Genomic DNA, 18,735 nt, shown 5'->3' with positions numbered 1-18,735 from the left:
TGAATATTAAGCTTTCTTTGGCTTTCCATCCTCAAACTGACGACCAAACAGAACAAGTGAATCAAACTTTGGAGCAGTATTTACGATATAGCATCAACTATCAGCTAGATGATTGGATTGCATATCTATCGTTAGCTGAATTTGCATATAACAATACCCTTCATGCGTCGACTCAACAAACACCATTCTTTTCGAACTATAGATATCATTTGAAGCTTGATTTGTTAAGTCCATCAACCAATAACAACCTGGTACTTGAAGGATTTGTGAAACAACTATTCGAGCTTCAAACTACATTGAAACTTCAATTGCAAACCGCCTAAGAAGCTTACAAGGTGTCCGTAGACAAATTTCGACATGAGGCACCTACTTTCAAAATTGGAAATAAAGTATGGCTACTTCGACAAAATATCAAAACCAAGTAGCCATGTGATAAGTTGGACTACCGGAGATTGGGACCATTTGTCATCCAAAAGCAAATCAATTTAGTGGCATACTGTTTGGGGTTACCAACTGCTATGAAGGTACACCTAGTTTTTCATGTTTATTTATTAGAGCCTTATCGAGAGTCGTCTTTTCTTTGAAGAGTGCAATGTCCGCCACCTAGTATTGAAATTGAGAACCACAAGAAATATGAGGTGGAAAAGGTACTAGATTCACAGCATAAGTGGGAAAAATTAGAATACCTAGTGCATTGGAACGGCTATGATATCAATGAGCGCACATGAGAACTAGCAAAAAATCTTATCAATGCGTTGCAAAAGGTACAGGAGTTCCATCGATGCTATCTTCAGAAACCTAAGCTCTTTCGATGAAAGTTTTTCAGTGAAGTTCCTTCTCCTTGAAGCCTTTTAATCCTCGGCCTTACAAAGAAGGGGAAAAGGAACATCTAAAAGACATAGTTAGAGACTATAAATCTATAACCTGAGTCCATTCTTCCATGTTTAGTGCTTGTATTTTTTGGTGTGATATGGATAGCCAAGAGATAGATACCATACCAGTTATGTCTTTTCAACCGAGTATCTCACGAAGATGACCTTAAGATGAAGAACCGCATGTTCCACAAAGACGACGGAGGATACCTAGTAACAGGTTGCTAATGATTATGTTTGACATAGAACTTGCCTACAAAGATCTTCCGAAAGGAGTGTCTGCAGGGCATTTTCACAATGAAGGCACGAAAGTTCATGCCTAGTCGAAAATCGAAGGAGTAGGACACTATCATTGATTACAAGGACCAATGAACTACTTGCCGCGCAAACAACAATTAGAGTATATTGCAGACATTATGCGATAAATTTTCAACTTATGTTGGTACTGACTTATAATAGGAGTGCTTCTCGAAGATCTCGAAGCTAAAGGGGAGAGTGATGTCAAGGACATACATTAGAAAGTTATAAAAGATTCTAGAAGGTTCTAGAGAAGCTTTGTAGTTTGTGGAAGCTTCTTGAGAAGCTTCCTAATTCGTAGAAGCTACTTGAGAAGCTTCTTAGTTTGTGGAAGCTATTTCAGAAGCTTCGTAGCTTGTAGTATATATAGGAGCTGAGACTGAGGGGATCCTTAGTCTTGACAACACACCTCTTGGAGCTCTAGCTCACCTCTCTAGTGTTGTTCTTGTACTCATTTGATTAATCTAGTTCTTATCGATTCTTCTTAAGCTTCTTGTTTCCAGTCAGTATTCTAAATTCGTGACAACAATCTTATATATAAAGAATGTCTTGCTTAGTGCACTTTTATTACTTAGAAGCAAGGATAGAAGGAAATATAAAGAAAATTTTAAAACTTTATTTATTTATTATCTATTTATTGAAGATACATTTTCCAAGGTTGACAATTGTATCAATTAATCTTTGATGTTTAGTTTATGGTGAAGATGAGGTTGTCGCTACCATGTAAATGTGTAACCAATATCAATGTGATTGACATATTATATACTTAATATTATTATTTTTAGTTTTATTTATAAAAAATTAAATTTGTCTATATTTTCAAAGATTTTTATATCATGTTTAATCTTAAAATATGAACTAAAAATATCTAAGAAGTAAGATCTTTTGAATTTATGGTCATAATATTACAATTCAACTTGATTAGATGTTAAATATGGAGTGTGCAAGACTCAATATTGTAATCATAGATTAATCAAGGAATTTGACATTAAAAATTTCTTGAGGATGATGAAGGATGAGATTCACAATCGTATCTAAGTACAATTACTTTGTCATATCTTCATGCAGGCTTCTTAATATTGTTGGCTATATACAACTTTATCATGGATACAGATAGATATTACTAAGTGTTTTCACTAAAGTATTTGTTCCTAGCTACATATTTAGTATAGTCTTAATTGATTAGAAGTACTTTAATATCAAGTAGAAAAAAAAGAAGAGAGGAAAAGAGTATGCATTTGAAATTGTGATGGTTACATATGTTTATTTGGTTTTTATTGCATGTTTTATGTTAATTTGTAATACTCAATCTCTTGAAATACATGATAATAACTCACACAATAATTGTCTCATAAAGTATATCAAGTATCATTCTATGATAAGTAAAATGCAACTCACATGACTTTATTTAACTTTAGAATTTTATCCTTCTTTGGACTTACCCAAATTAGGTTTGACTTATGGTACAATTAAGATTTGGAATTATAGAAAAGAAGACTCCTTAGATTTAACATTCGTACCAAATCAAGCATTACGAGTCTTTTGAAAAAGATTACTTATTGGATTGCCATCTAATCAAGTTGAAGGCTTTTAAGTAAAGTGGTTTGCTTTGATAAAGCCTCTTACTTTATTCTCCCACACTTAAGGCATTGGATTCTTCCTTTGTTGAATAAGTTGAATAAAAAATAGCTCAATTGATTCAATGTTGTAACGACTTGTACTCCTATCCATAAGAGCAAGATGGTTGTACACTCTTGTTTGGTTTTGATTGCATGTTTGTTATTGGTTTGTAATACTCCATTTATTGCGATACATGATAGCTAATTACACGATGACAAGGTGGTTTGTGATATGAATAGCAATTGCTGAATATTGGTGAAAACTCAAATATTGGTAAGGGCAACTATTAGCTCAGCAGAATGTTCTTAAACATAATGACAATTTTAGCATAAAGTAGTGACATTAGGACACAGTTTCAGAACTTGTTTGTGGACTAAGTTAGACGATACACTCTTCTTCTCACTGGAAAAATGTTAAAATCGGTGAGAATGGGCATTAAGGGTTGAGTGACTCGGGAAATAAGATTTCAATGAAAGATGCCTGAGTATTCATGCAGTGGTATCACACGTTTGGCATAAACCTCTCTAAACCTTGCCTCTACAAAGAATTTGGAATTTGGCACGATTTCAAACAATTTCATTGTGATTGAGGTAATCACGAAAGCACCAAATTTCCACTTAGTACACGATTTCCACTTGGTTAATGTGCTGAGGTCACTGACTTTTAAAAACATTCGAGACCTGCTACAGAATTCAAAGACCAGCGGCATGAGCAAGCTCTTACCCTTCTATATGGTGGGTTCTGAAAACTTGACCTTCACTTTTTGGTCCAGCCTGTCTATGAGCAATTGAAGTCGATATACTGGTACCATTCTGCAACAAATGCAAAAAGATAGAAGAAAGACTTAATCAGCTTGAAGAAACTCTTTCATATACTTCCAGAAGATAAGCAGGAGGACAGCATGGGCAGCAAATTAAGCTTGATGCCTAAGCTGACACGATGGCATGCTCATAGAATATCTTCACAGGCATTGCCTACGAAGATATAGTTTAGTCGTGCAAAAGGATCTCCACAGGAGATTCTGACAGAATTCTACCTGTCGCTTAATAAATGTGTTTTTGGTCAAATATGTAGAACGTTAAATGCATACCTCTTCCAAACAACAGTTACTGGGTTTTCAATTGCTGTTTCAACGCCTGTAGAGCATTCCGCACCTCAGGATCTAGGTTGTGCTCCAGAAGCTTCCCTTTTGTTGAATACATACTGCAACCAGAAAACCCCATTAGCACGTTTTAAATCTACGCATTAATAGGCCCGACAAACTCGACAGAAAGAGATGCGAGAACTGAAAGATGCTACTGAAGACATCTGATTTATTCTGGATTAGTGGCCCCTGAGATGCCATCCAAGAGTGGAGTTTAAGAAAATAAGGTAATCATACGTTTCATCGTACAGCAACTCCTGCAACTCCTCCTTTGCATCGTTGATCTACATTCAACCATGGAGTAGATCCTAAAACATTATGGGCGTGTCGGGTGTATAACGAAGTCTCGAAGTTTTGCAAACTTACATTAACTTCTAGTATTTCTACTTTATAACCATAAAAGAGAACTAGTTGTTATTCAAGTTCTCTGTTATCCGAGTGTTAGACAATAACTACAATGAAGTTGCTAAACTACAAGTGCTTCGATGACCGGCAAATGCAGGTCTGCATCAGGAATCAAGAGTACAACGTGATCAACGAAAATAAAAAAATGAGGGTACTATTCGTTCCATTCAAAAGAGGGCCAGGGAGAGAAAGTGCTCAAAAGGATTTTCTAAACATACCTCTGAAATGAGGTTTTTGCAGGTCCAGACATAAGCACCCTGTACCCACGACAAAGAGCCTTAAAATTTTCAACTCTAAAAAGACAAGATCTCATTGAAGTTCACTGGGAAAACAAACCCCTTGAATACTCTTCTCTTTTGTGTATTGCAAAAGCTTAGACAAGTTGATTGGGGAGAAGAGTTACGAACCGCGCCATGTGCAGCTTGTTGGTGAAAACTATCTGAGGTGGCCACCCAAACTTTTGGACATCCGTCTGCCCTTAATAATGTGATCTGCCATGCACCATAATCCAAAAGCCAAGAAAATGAGTTAAATGGAACTTCGTAGAGCTCAAAATTAAGCATTTCAGAGATACCTCTACAAGCATCTGTTATTCATCTCGCATTTCCGAGACTAGTCTGTTCCTGGTAAGAACTTATCATACAAACGCAGACATCGCAATATTTACAATAGAAATTTAGGACTAATGAAATGCTTGACATAAAATAACAATCACTTGCCTCTCTCTCAATCCACGAGTCGGCATCTGTATCCGCAGAATACACAATATCCACACTGCAAGCCACCAGGGTAGGCCACCCACAACCAGTTATTAAGCCCAAAAGAATCCAGCCCCATCGTTATGATTCCGATGTTGATAGTGCAGACTGCGAAAATCGGCTTCCACAATGTGCGTGCGATTCATGTAACTTACATAATCCTCAATAGTTGCCAGTACATCAACAAGACATCACGCACGTTTGCTAGTTGCACGTATCACATGTGAAGACTAGAGGCCACTCCATAACTCACGGACTGAGAGGTTTGTGTTAAACTGTGAACAATATTCGCCCAATACTCACATGATATCAAAAAAAGCTCTAGTTCCGCTCTTAGATGGTATTAAAATTGTCTTTCAAGCATGATTAATTACCTGTTCACAGATTCCTTGTGGGTGGGCAAACCCGACATTACAGCATCAAAAACACAAACTACTTTCACACCTGCAACAACGATTTCCGTTCAGGGAGTCAGAATTGTGATAAAAAAGTTTGTCTGGTGTTCACATACTATCGAGTCAGGAAGTGGCTAGAAGTTGGAGTTCACCCTCATATCAAAGCTGCAACCTCTAGACTCGCCAAGGTAATCCTAAAAATGTACGTAACCTATTCTGACGGCAACGAATTAATAGTATCTGTAGCAGTACATCAAAATCAACTAGACAGATGGCCTCACATCTGTCGACTGGAGAGTATAAAACAATTTCTCAAGTTGACACAAAAAACCATAATACCTTTCACATGCGTGAATGTAATGAGCTCGTGTATGAGTTTGTCTCTGGCCGTCTCTAATTGACCGCGTGAAAAATGCTTTTTCAGCTTAGGCCAGGCGCCACACATATTGTATCCATCAACTAACAGCACTGGTGTCGCCAATTCAAAGCCATCATTGGTGCTGCCACACATTATCATGCCCAATAACTTAAAGTCGAGGCTCACACTAGCGATAAACTGTACAAAATGCAACACACACAATCTGATGAGCTCCCATCACACTGGCAATGAGCAAAGAAGCTGACGCGGTTAGTTTGGCAGTGAGAATCGCAACATTTAAAGCAGAGCAAAGAAAACGTACTGATAAAGCTTTGTGGTTGGGTCCTCGTAAGGGTCAGCACCATTAGGCATGTCCTGCTTATCTACCCTCTTCTTTCTATAACTCGTGCTAGGCTTGGTATAACCTCCTGATTGCTTCTTAGCAAATTCCTAATGTCCAAGAGAAATGCACATTCTCCAACATAAATTGTACACACACGTACAATACAGATTCGTAACAACCAAAATCAAGACCTCAAACTACACCGAACATCAGCCAGGTTATCATGTGCAGAACAATTTGCATCACCCCAACTCGCAAGTTTGAAGAAATTGAGATGCCAAAGATACCCACAATAACAAAAGGGCGGAAAATATCACCTTAAAGATCTTCAGTAGATGAAGGTTGCGTTTCACATTAGAGGTGATCCTTGGTGGCTGAGGAGATTCTTGGTTCTAGCAGCCAGCACATATGCCAATCGGGTCACAGGATGTCGAAGAATGAAACATACTAACAATGCTACAGGTTGTTTAGGTGCAGCGAAGATGCTTCGGATATTCTTCTAATTCAATCAGTTCCCCGACAAATTCCGATCCTTGGAAAGTAATTCCTCTCAAACGACTTTGACCTCTTTTAAAACAAAAACTTCAAAATTGCACATACAGTAACCTTCACAATAAAATGGACAGCATCGACAAGCACAAACGACTCAGGAAAATTGTATGAAACACGTCAAAATTATTCTTCCATTGGAATAGAGGATATTGCTACAATACCCTGCTCACATCTCCAATGCGACGATGGAACTCGCGAGAGCTGAGGGACGCATAGAACGCGAAAACAAAACCAAAGGAAAAAAAACAAAAATAAAATAAAAAAATAAAAAAGAAAAAGCCAGAAGCAGCAAGTAAAAGAGACAAACAATTCAGACGAGTGGATACCTTGCCTGCAGCGTAAACCAGGAGAGGAGAACGGGAACGAAGGCAAGAGGATGGAGTAGGGGCCATGTTCAGTTGGAACAGACGGCATGCATCACGAGGTGCGAACATGGCAACTCCGATACCAGTTCAACCACACCCCTCACTTCTTCACAATCCCAAAACCTGCTATGTATCGGCCATCATCTCAAAAGCAATGCGGGCCCAACTGCGCCCGTCAGGGTACAAACCCTCAAGTCCAAATACCCCTAAGCAGCGAGACCCAAGAGGTTTTCCTCAATTGTAGCACTCAATTCTCTCTGTGGATGAGCTTTCATGTCCAGGGGTTGAAATCCAAGCAGCGAGAAACCAGTCATCGAGTCGCCACTGAACTTGACAACACCAGACATCGATGACGTCGCATCGCAGTTCCAATTGCAGAGTGGAGGATCCAGCTATGTAGTCACCACGTTTGATGCTCGAACGCTCGCTCACCCTCCAGTCGATGCAATTCGCCACGACGACCTTCACACGTCTGGCTCACAGCAGATCCTCATGGCACTCCACGAACGGACGAACGAACGGATCGAGTGGACGGACGAATGGATGGGTGGACTGATGGTGAAATGGCAAACAAGATGTGCTATGTTAGTAGTGAAAGTGGGACCTTGGTACACATTTCTATTAAAATAAATGTATTACACTCTTCAAGTCTATTGCAATATCAACATGTGTTTCAATCTCAAAGGAGAGAAAATCTATTGTTGTGTTATCTTAATTTGTACACAAATTATATTATTTAATTATATTCTTATAACCACCAACTAACAACATTGTCAATAATAGTATGTATATGGGTTTGTACAATTTGAACACTTGATAGATTTCAAATTACTTTGGTTAGAGAATTATATTGGACTTTTGTTTAACAAGAATAAGATTTTTTTAAGATGATTCATAATTGTGTCACATATAGATGTTGTTTCTTGCTACAATTTATAATTATTTTTAATAGGAATACATAAATAAGGAACATAAATATCAAAAAGTATAAAGCAAATAATACATTTATTTAGGAAAAAAATTTAAATAACATTAAGAACAAGATAATACTTGGATTGTTATAAAATATAGATATAGATATCCTTCCTCTTATCTTCTTATTTAGAAGAGTTGAAGACTTCCATCTATTGTATAAAAACTTCATGTAATTTCTAGAGGAATTCATTCATAATTTACACTAACTCGCTTTGTGTTTAAAGACTAATAAATACTCAATATTTCTATATTTCACTCATAAAGTTACAAATGGCTTATCAGCATTGCAAAGACTATACAAATGTTAAAAATATCTTGTCCTGTACAATGACATCTAATCCCAAGTATACACCAAGATGTAAATATAATTGTATCCCTCCAATAACACCACGTGCAGGTAAATAAGAACGAATGACAATATACCGTTTTTATCTATTATGCCGGCGTGGGTGACGTGCGACGGTGGGGATCCCGAGCGCGGCAAGAGCGGCAGAACCGAAGGGACACTCTAGCGAGTTGCTGGCTTCGTCGATAGCCCTAGGAGCTCGTGGAGGCCACAACGCCGAGAGCCTCGCGCACTATCAGAAATCCTGGTGCTCTGCATTGCCGTGGTTCCATTTGATTGCTTCTCTCGTGAGAAGCTGCTTCCGAGTCCACCTACACAGCGCGACGATCGACCTTGAAGCAGCCATGGCGATGAGCACACGCTTTGCCGGGCACCTTCTTCGCCGGTGCACTCCTGGCGCCTTGCAGACCTGTCGAGCCTTCTCTGCCGTTGCGCCCCAGGAGTCCCAACAGCCGCAGGAACCTCGCCATCAATTTACTCGTACGCCTCTGCCCTTTACCCCTTGTCCCATTCCTGGATTTCGGATTGCCGAACCTTGCCGTCACTGTTTCGGGATTTTTTAGCATTGGGTTGCCTTTGTTTCAATGTTCCTATGATTTGCAGTGCCAAGGGTTATTGTTTCTGGATTTCAAGATTACTGTAAGGATGGAACGTGTTTCGTCGATTGTGAGTTTTCAATCGAGGTGGATTTTCTGCTCTTTGCTTGCGAAGAGTTTGGGGTTTTTGATGTTGATTCCGTTGTCTTGTCTGTGATTGTTCAGCTTCTTCAGTCGATCCTGAGAAGGCTGCAGAAACTAAGGACTCTAAGGACTGGAGTGCAGGTAATTATTGGATATATTATTTGGTAATGCAGTATTTGATTTGATTTTTATTTTTTTGACTCCAGTTGTTGTTGAGATTCGTTCCAAAAATTGAGATTTGTAGGGATTCTCTAAAAGTCTGTAGTCGCTAAGGCTGATGTGGCCTCATTTCGCTTGTCAATGCAGTTCTGGATCACAGCGTCAATACCTTATTTCTGTCGGAGATGGCCAGAGGCATGGGTTTGGCACTCAAATATTTTTTCGAGAAGAAAGTCACAGTATGATTTTCCATCCCTTACAATCCACGCAAATAGACGAGCTATAGGATTCGATCAAGCTTCAATGTTACGATCCATTCTTGGGAAGCGTTGGTCATCACAAGTAACCAATCTAAAATGTGGGAGCATTGTGCTTTTGAATTTCCTGTTAGCTTTCTCTCTTCTGTTGTATCCAAATTGATTATTCAACGGTCAATGCTGTTCCACCGTGTTTGCAGATCAATTATCCCTTCGAGAAGGGTCCTTTGAGTCCTCGTTTCAGAGGGGAGCATGCTCTGCGTCGGTATCCTACCGGTGAAGAACGGTGCATTGCTTGCAAGCTATGTGAGGCGGTAAGTGGCCCTCCTTTTCCTCTACACCTCCAAGCCACAGAACATTAAGAGGAACTCGCAAATTATGTGTGTGCTTTCATTCACCTATTTCTGCACGCCGAAGAAAATATCACAGGGTACAATGCAAGGTGTTTTGGTAGTTGTTTGTGAAACGATCATTAATAGTTATCAACCCTAATTTGCAACATTTTTTTTCACATTTGTCTGGGGCATGCTTGCCTCCTGCGTCTCGTGCAGGTCTGTCCTGCTCAGGCTATCACTATTGAAGCAGAAGAGCGTGAAGATGGTAGTCGTCGAACCACCAGGTAGTGCTTGTATTGTGAGTATTGATGCTTACTATTGCTGCTATGGTTTAAGAAGATGATGTTAATGTATGCAGTTTTGTGAGAAGAATTCAAGATTACCTCTTACCTGTATGCCGATTTGTACGCGAGGGCTTACCTGTCACTAATACCCTCATTTCCACTCGGTTATCTACAGCTGTCGCTTGATTTAGAGTCGTAGGCGAGCTCTAAGTTTATTCTGCCTGTATTTTGCAGATATGATATTGACATGACTAAATGCATCTACTGCGGCTTTTGCCAAGAAGCTTGCCCTGTGGACGCTATTGTGGAAGGTCCTAACTTTGAGTTCACCACGGAGACTCATGAGGTGAGCTTCACGAAGAACATGTGGTGGTTATGGTCCGGTATTCCGTAGATAGCTCCCACTATTATCTACATGTTAATAGGGGCATCATTTTCTGATATTGCCGTTTAATTAATCTTCGTTTTATTTTTGTTTTTTTCCCTCGAACAGGAATTGTTGTATGACAAGGAGAAGCTTCTTGAAAACGGTGACCGCTGGGAAACAGAGATAGCTGAAAACCTTCGATCTGAAAGTCTCTACCGCTGAGTGGCATCCCTGCTGATGGTATGTTTCTTCTCGGAAAATTGCTAGGTAGACGTCCTGAATAAAGCGCTCGATTGGCGGTCACTCAAGAAATTTTGTATACCAATTAGAATGCGAGAGTGACTTGGTTCGCTGCAGTGTCAGCTTCGAAGTCGACTGCGGACTTCATTCATGTATGGTGAATTCTCCATAGCTTATTATAGATTTGAATGAACCAACGTGATGAACTTGGTGACATACATGTGAAGTGTCATCAGCACACATGCATCATCGATAGGATTGACCTCCAAATTCAATGGTTTTTATACCTCTAACTTCAGAAATGCCTTTTGCATTCGTCCTTTTTCTCCGTTGTCAGCTTCTCTGATGCCTGACAACACGAATGTGTGCAGCCTTTGCAGCTCAATATACAGCGCTGTCCACATCTCGGGCGCTTGTGCAGGAATGTGAAGTATGAAAAGGTCGAGGGTCTGAGTTTCTGGAAGCTTGGGCCACTGAATCGTCCCTGTTCCATACGTAGACGGCTGAATTTAGATCTGCTATCTAAAATCCCTATACTGCAGCATTGAGTATGTAATCAGGGTTCCTGAGTTCCATTCAGCTTCAATTTGCTTTTTCCCAAGTGGGTTCAGTTCAAGGTCATGTTAGACCTTTATACCAGTAGTCAAGTGAAAGTTGAAGCTTAGCCTACATTTGTTAGGTTGTCAATCTTATGGGTATTGTAAGGATTAGAACATGCTTACCTTTTTGGGCAGAGTATTGTCTGATTTGAAATCCACGTGATTCTGATCGTTACAGGATCTCGACTAGAAATTCTCATTTTAGTTCCAGGTCTTGCATTGGTACATCACGCCCTTAACAAATAACGTGACTGATTATTAAAGATTGTCATTTCACTAAAATATGGGAGTCCATTGTGGTCAAATAACTGTAGCATCTATAACATCAGATGTCCCTCGCAGCTTCAATTCATTCAATTGAATATGTATGGAAGTCAAAAGAAGAAATTCAAACAAATAATCTAAATAAATCACCCAGTTGACCAGAAATTCTCTTACATCTCTTTTCATCCTTAATTTCAGGTCCAACTACGCCCACAGCGACAGTGAGTATCATATTTATAAGTGGACATGCTACCAAATGTAAACATGACAGCATAGTGAGATTCATGGTGAAATATTGAAGGTATGATAATCTTAAAACATGCATCAAACTTCCATTTACATGATAATACTACACATTCATTCAAAGAAGTGATTGTTAATTTTTTGCCTACAATTCGTTCACAGATTGAATGTCTATTGGTGTTGGTGTGACAGAATTCCACCTGCTATTGGCTGAGTTTGACAATACTGTTGCAGGAGGTGATCATAGGTAGCTAAAAAGTTTTAGATGTATGATAATATTCAATACAATAAAAAAAAACCACAATACATATAATGAAATTGTGAATTATAACAAAAGATTATGATTACACTACCAAAACTAATTAAAGTGATAAATATAAATTACATAAATATTATATATGTTATATTTTAGAGAGGAAGGTGTTCCTGTATAAAGTTCAATTGTTTATATTGATTAGTCTTTTTTTGACATGAAAGACAAATATTAAACATCAACAATTTGATTTATAAAACCAACCAAGTTGCCCTAGTGCTAATAATATATGCACCTATATATATATATATATATATATATATGGTAATTCTATGGTCATTATAGATTTTGCTACCACTAGTACAATTTGCCACCCACTTGCTAAATGCTTTGCTTGCAAATAACATGGAACAAAGATGATATGGAAGTCATGGTGATTATTGCAAAACTTTTGGTGACATTAATAGTACCTATCATTAAAAATACTATCAAAAGCATACACCTTTTAGAATATGATGGCAAAGGATTTTTTAGAAAGGTTTGTAAATCCAAGTATTTGAGATTCTTTTATGCTACAAAAGACTAGATGTTATATAGAATGCATATTTTGGCAAAGGAGGTGTTATCTTAGCTTAATTAAACCTTGCTAATCTCATTAATTATTTTCAGCAATGAAAGATAATGCTACTAGAAATAATAAATTTCTTACATTAGATCCAATAAGAAGAGATTTGTTTTTGGTAATGGAATTGATGCAAACAAGTTCAGATAATATTTTTGAAGAATAAAATTGATATTATATATTTTCCTTATTAATGTTATTTATCAAATTACAAGAGTAATGTGTTATTTGTATAATATTTTATTTTTTATTTTTTTATTTTTATTTTATTTTATTTATGCAACTCCTATCTCTCATTCAATTTAAGTTTCTACTAGATTTTAAAATATCATGGGAATTTTTAACATTTATTTGAATAAAAAAATTTATATATTATTTTTTAAAAATATTCTTAAAATTACAAAATTTATCTTTAAGAAAAAATTCAACCGCTATTTAGATTAGCTTCCAAACTATTCTAAAATAATTTATTTATCTTTAAGTATTTCATTTATAAACTTTAAAAGTATATGGAACATTTAAAATTCTTTAAAGATGTACAAATATTTTTTGTAAATAAATCATAGATCCTTGCTATTGTCTATAGATTATTGTAAATTCAATATGTTGATTATAAAAAAAATAATAAATTTTAATTATACATGTTTTTTCTGATCATTTAATTAAAATAATTTAATTTCTATATAAAAGTAAATCTTACGAAAAACATAATGTAGAATTTTAAACCAAGTAAAAATAGCTAAATGTGATCTCACATATATTTATCCCACATATTTGTTTCACAATATTCTAGCTACTTTGTAGCATTTAATAAATGCTATACTTTGTAAACATAAAAAATTGATATACTTAAATAATATTATCTATTCTAAAAATATAAAAAGAATACAATATAAAAATTTATAAGAATATATGCTAAAGTAGAAAAAGATTTATATTATTTGATTCAACTCTAAATTATGGAAGACTTTATCTCAATTTATAGTTGAAAAAGTACTAAGAAAGTATAAATTTTTGTAACTTAGATTAATTTTTAAGATTTTAATAGAAACTCAATGCTTAAATAATTTTTATAATTTTTATAATTTTTTTATAAAAATCTTTTGACAAGTTGTTTATGTGTTTCTGAAATTGACTTGTAAAAAAAATAGAGTAGAATCAATATAGAAAAGTAATATTTTATCTAATTAATTTTTTTAAATCTAAATTTTATAAAAAAGAAACTATGAGATTTGTTAACAAGTTGTGGTGTTATTACAATTAGATTCAACTAATAAAATATATTATCTATTATATAAAATAACTTAGGTATAAGTTAAAGACATAAAGAAGCCTTATCATTGGTTAAATATAGATGAATATAGATGAATATAGATGAATAAGAAAATAGATAGATAGCACCGCCAAAGATTGTAATGTCCAAGGGCACAAGTTTCTTCTAGTGTGTATATATATATATATATATGTGTGTGTGTGTGTGTATGTGTGTGTATGTCTCATAAAGATACTATTGGCTAAAAGAATATTTATAAAATCATTTAAATTATATGTTAATAGATAGATTTTAAAAATCATTAAGTTATTTCAAATTTAATGCTTAGAAAAAAATATTAAATTAGAATTACTTGAAAATCTTAAAAAAACCTTTTGTATTATCCAAAGGATATAATTTTATTCATTTAATAATTTCTTTATTAATTTTATTAAAGATATTAAAGATTATTATATTCAATTTTAATAATATATTAATTTAAATATAATTCTATTTTATTAAAAGTACTATAATAAACTAATTTTTTTTTTGAAAATCCAACATCTTATAAAAAATGATTGCAATATATTTCATCAATTTTACTTTAGATAAAAATAATATAAATCAATATTTTTTATAAATTTCATTAAAAGTAAAAAATAGAGTATAATTATTCAATCAAATAAATAATATATAAAACTTTAAGTCCATTGTAATGTTCTTTGATAAAAAATATTCATTAATTTTGATGATTCAGACAAAGAACATTATTCTCTCACTGCAACAATTTACATGATTGAACTAAGGTTGATAGGTACAATTAGATGAAGGATTCTAAAAATGGATATGTATCTTTAGATTAATGATTGAAAAATCTTCATGTGTATTATTGCTCCAAATCAGCTTTTAGCACTTAAGTTTGAGAATTCATTCCTATTGCCATCCAAAATAGAAGAATATGTAAATAGAACAATTTTTCATAGCAAGTGAAATAGAGAGAGAAAGAAAGAGAGAGGGCATGAAAACCAATATTTTATGGTTTTACTACCAAAACAAGAGTAGGAATTTTCAACCATGCTCTCCAAGCATTTACTTTCTATAGCAAAACAAAAACCAAAATCTGAAATAATGGGAACCAATCTGCTACTACCATATACTTTAAATATATATATATATATATATATATATATATGTGCATATATATACACATACATATGCACGTATTAGTAATGAGTCTAGCTCTCTATTGGAGGCATATCAATAAAACCACATACAAGAGAGAATGTCTAAATTTTTTAATATTCACACTGATTTTTTTTCCTTTGGCCCAAATGCTTGTAACATATAATAACCTATTTTGTCTATTTTTTTAATTCTATCTTTTTTTTGCCATGTGTCTTGCTGAATAAAGTTTATCAAGGCTATTGTAGGATGATGCCGTGATGAATCCATTAGATTTGCAATTTATATGCTTATGTTCTAAGAATGTTTGAACATTGCCAAGATGAAGGTGGTGTTGCCCTTGATGTAGCAATCTTCAAAATACTGCCAAAGTATGTTGTGTCATGCCAAGTAGAGAAGTGACACTGATATATTTCCATACTTGTTGGATGTGATGTTTATTGCTTTGGCTTTGCCAAAGGCTTCATATGCTATATTTTCAAAAAAAAGTGTCACGAATAATAAAATCTTTCTTTCTAAAGTTTAGATATTAGATTGATTGCCTTTCTAGTGAAAAATTTGAGTCTTATTCAAGGCAAGAAATATACCTAAGTATGAATATAATAATAGTTATAAAAGTATTAAGGACCATTTGTATTCTCTTGATCATTCAATATTGATTGTAATATTATTTGTAGTTTGAACTTGTTTGTTCTTTTACTACCAATCTTACAAGTATACTGCACTTTAAATATAGAACTTTGTTACAAATCTAAGAAAAAAATTTTCTTGCCAATCTTCGAAATGGATAGTATATTTTGGTCGATCAAAGATTTCATTATCATTATCCTCATCCTTCTTCTTCTCTATCTAAAACTTTGCCATTGTCTTCTTTCTTCTTTGGTTTGTATCAAATTCTATCATTGTCTTCTTCTTCATCTTTATAATCTTTTTTATTATTATAGATTCCCTAAAACTAATATTCAACTATTTTCTATTGCTCATCTTATCTTATTTGCCACCATTATTGGCTTTTACTTCTATCTTACTTTCATACACCAATATCGTGTTGTAACACAATTATATGGTGAAAATATGACTAAAAATGATTTTTTAATTAATACTCTATTATATTAGTTCAACAAGAATTCAAAATATTTTGATAAGGCTTTTATGAAATTTTCTTAGCCTATTTTATTGTCTTAATAGCAAATAGATATAAGTTAATTAATATTTTTACCTTCTAGGATATAAAAACTCTTTTACTGCTTAAAAAGGCCATAAATTATTAAAATCAGGGTAGAAGAGGTAAATGGTTGGTATGGTTGATACTAGGATTAAGTTGAAGGTAGGATTGGACTAAAAAATCCTTAGGATAGATTAGATTGATATCCAAGGATCGACCATTTGTGAGGCACGGTCGAAATTAGACCTCTGGTTCATTAAAATGACCGCTTAGGACAAATTATGGAGGCATTTGAAGATCAGAGATTAGAATTTGAGACTAAGCTTGAAGCTCTTTCTAAAAGCATAAGGATTGTTTTGGTAGGATTTTTGATGACTTGACAATTATTATTCAAGATCAGGATTTATATTAGTGATTTGGGTTTTATATAATATAACTAGGGTTAGCAATTTTGGCTAGTTTGTACAATTAGTAAAACATCTACACTTTAAAATTTGGTACTATTTGGATTATTAGGTGTGATAAGTGTATACAAAATTTTGTGATAATCTAATAGTGTGGTTTAGAGATATTTGGGTTTTAGCATAAGAAGATTTCGAAAGTTGGGAGTTTGGAGTTGGATAGGATTTCTGTGATATTTGGAGATCTACTAATTGGATCAAGGTGAAATTTGGCATAGTGTTGAAGGACTTGAAGTTTAAGTTGCACACCAATTTTGAGTCAAAGTTAACGGTTGGAGAAGGAGAAATCATTGCTGGGATTTTTGCTTCACTTTTTAAGTTGGCAGCCGAGTGACATTAGTGTAATTTTTGGAGGTTTTCTCACAATTTGTAAGTTAGATTGGGCTGAAAATTCGTGAGCATATAGAAGACTTACATTGAAAATTGCATGCAAAATTTTACATCAAGTAGATAATCAGATTAGAAGTTACAACTTATTAAAGCTCATTGATTAGGATTGGGGCTTATAAAAAAAATCTAAATTGCTTAAATATGAAAGTAATAAGATAATTGAGATTTATGTGTGATTGAGGCTATTAAGAAGAGTATTTTTTAGCACTTTTGAATTGGAATTTGAATTATATTCTTCTCATATGGGTGAAACCTATTAGGATTTTTTGGATGTTTGTGAACACAATCTCACCTTCCACAACTAGATGCCTGGTGCATTCCCAAGCATGACAACATGTAATATGACACTACAGCTCTCATTATTTGTGATTACCTGATGCCATTGCAACAACACTTTATGTCGTTTCCTTTCATAGTAGGATTTGCTTTAATAACATGGTTTATTTGCGCTCTTATGCCTATGCTTTTAATAATTTCTTTCCTTTTCTTTCGTTGTTGTTGTCAATGTTAGCATTTATACCATATTAAGCTATTATTTGTTGTCACATTAAGGCTTTTAAATTAGATGATAAAATGCCATGCAAGCTAAGACAAGGTAACACAACATAGGAGTAGAAAGGAAGATTAGGGCAAATTGGTTGTATAGTTCATCAAGGAATTTAACTTTTTGTGAGTAGTTGAATTCTTTGAAAGTTAAAGTGTATAAATCCTAAGATGGTATCTCAACTCTCTAGCCTTCATCTTGATCCTCTATCTATTTCGAACACCTATCTTGATTCTTTTGTTCCGTTTTCCTAAGTTCATCCTATTTTTGAATTCTCAAATTTACAACTAATCAAAAGCTATTTTTGGTTTGGATTGCCTTTCGGCATAATAGAGGGTGTGCTAGATATATGGAGTATTAAAAATTAGTACAATTATGGAAGATATGAATATAATATTTTTATAGAGAAGTATTTTATCTAAGTATTCATCTTCTATATGTTGGAATTACATTCATTTATTTCTTATTATAATTAGGATTCACTCAAATATACTAAATTTATAAAAAATTTCATGTATTACAAATGTTTGTAAGATTGTAGAATTATAAGAATACTAAGAAATTTTACAACAAAAAATTGAGACATTTCACATAATCTATGATGAAAGAATATTATTTTAAAAGAATTTTTGTAAAAAAAAATAGTTTATTGTATTGGTATTCAATAGATTTTTGAAGAGATAAATATTTAATTTTGATACATAATATATTATAGTAGAATACTATTTTTTATAATTATAATAAGAAATTTGATTTGTTATTATAATTTATCTAATTCATTTATTAGATTTTGTAGTATATTAATTGATTTTTAAAATTTTGGAATAATGTAAAAAGATTTAATTTAAAAGATAATATTTTAAAACTTTTTTATATTAATTTATTAATATTTTTAATTTTTTATTAATATAATTACATATCTAATTTATAAATTTTTTACTTATTATGATATTTTATTTTTTGCAATTAAGATTGAAATGGATTTGATAATGCTTAAAAAAAATTATT

The 18,735-nt window shown here is 34.0% G+C and overlaps 2 protein-coding genes across 5 annotated transcripts; one reads left to right on the top strand and one right to left on the bottom strand.

Annotated features, from left to right (window-relative positions):
* Positions 1-3,248: 3,248 nt before the first annotated feature.
* LOC112292671 (uncharacterized) lies at positions 3,249-7,562 on the bottom strand. 3 transcript variants are annotated; one of them, XM_024541403.3, is made up of 11 exons: positions 7,071-7,562; positions 6,510-6,584; positions 6,172-6,299; positions 5,831-5,991; positions 5,471-5,540; positions 5,058-5,112; positions 4,746-4,829; positions 4,557-4,595; positions 4,171-4,217; positions 3,880-3,992; positions 3,249-3,601 (listed from the first exon to the last, which is right to left on the bottom strand). In XM_024541403.3, exons 1-10 carry the CDS (start codon positions 7,176-7,178, stop codon positions 3,896-3,898), a joined length of 864 nt encoding a protein of 287 aa, XP_024397171.1. In that variant the 5' UTR covers positions 7,179-7,562; the 3' UTR covers positions 3,249-3,601; positions 3,880-3,895. The 3 variants fall into 3 exon arrangements, 2 of the variants coding, with proteins under 2 accessions (XP_024397171.1, XP_073395390.1); XR_002972798.3 differs by lacking the exon at positions 4,171-4,217; XM_073539289.2 differs by lacking the exon at positions 6,172-6,299 and having other exon boundaries at positions 5,831-6,047; positions 7,071-7,316.
* Positions 7,563-8,713: 1,151 nt separating this feature from the next.
* LOC112292672 (uncharacterized) lies at positions 8,714-11,550 on the top strand. 2 transcript variants are annotated; one of them, XR_016506555.1, is made up of 8 exons: positions 8,714-8,910; positions 9,192-9,251; positions 9,417-9,508; positions 9,727-9,840; positions 10,078-10,145; positions 10,380-10,491; positions 10,639-10,904; positions 11,124-11,550. XR_016506555.1 is itself a non-coding variant. In XM_024541404.3 (8 exons), the coding sequence occupies exons 1-7, from the start codon at positions 8,775-8,777 to the stop codon at positions 10,732-10,734; spliced, it is 678 nt and encodes a 225-aa protein (XP_024397172.1). In that variant the 5' UTR covers positions 8,714-8,774; the 3' UTR covers positions 10,735-10,752; positions 11,124-11,550. The 2 variants fall into 2 exon arrangements, 1 of the variants encoding a protein (XP_024397172.1); XM_024541404.3 differs by having other exon boundaries at positions 10,639-10,752.
* Positions 11,551-18,735: the final 7,185 nt, after the last annotated feature.

This window comes from Physcomitrium patens, chromosome 15 (assembly GCF_059467195.1).
Source record: "Physcomitrium patens ecotype Gransden chromosome 15, ASM5946719v1, whole genome shotgun sequence".
Classification (NCBI taxonomy): Eukaryota; Viridiplantae; Streptophyta; class Bryopsida; order Funariales; family Funariaceae; genus Physcomitrium; species Physcomitrium patens.
Note: the sequence above shows the minus strand (reverse complement) of the source record. Positions and strands in the feature narration are given on the sequence as shown.

Excerpts from the sequence above, each read along its gene's own strand:
- LOC112292671 (XM_024541403.3), bottom strand. The coding sequence starts at position 7,178 with ATGTTCGCACCTCGTGATGCATGCCGTCTGTTCCAACTGAACATGGCC. Across the intron at positions 4,596-4,745 it reads AACAAGCTGCACATGGCGCG|GGTGCTTATGTCTGGACCTG; the intron begins GTTCGTAACTCT and ends TCGTGGGTACAG. Across the intron at positions 4,218-4,556 it reads GCAAAAACCTCATTTCAGAG|ATCAACGATGCAAAGGAGGA; the intron begins GTATGTTTAGAA and ends GGTTGAATGTAG.
- LOC112292672 (XM_024541404.3), top strand. The coding sequence starts at position 8,775 with ATGGCGATGAGCACACGCTTTGCCGGGCACCTTCTTCGCCGGTGCACT. Across the intron at positions 9,841-10,077 it reads CTTGCAAGCTATGTGAGGCG|GTCTGTCCTGCTCAGGCTAT; the intron begins GTAAGTGGCCCT and ends CGTCTCGTGCAG. Across the intron at positions 10,492-10,638 it reads TCACCACGGAGACTCATGAG|GAATTGTTGTATGACAAGGA; the intron begins GTGAGCTTCACG and ends TCCCTCGAACAG.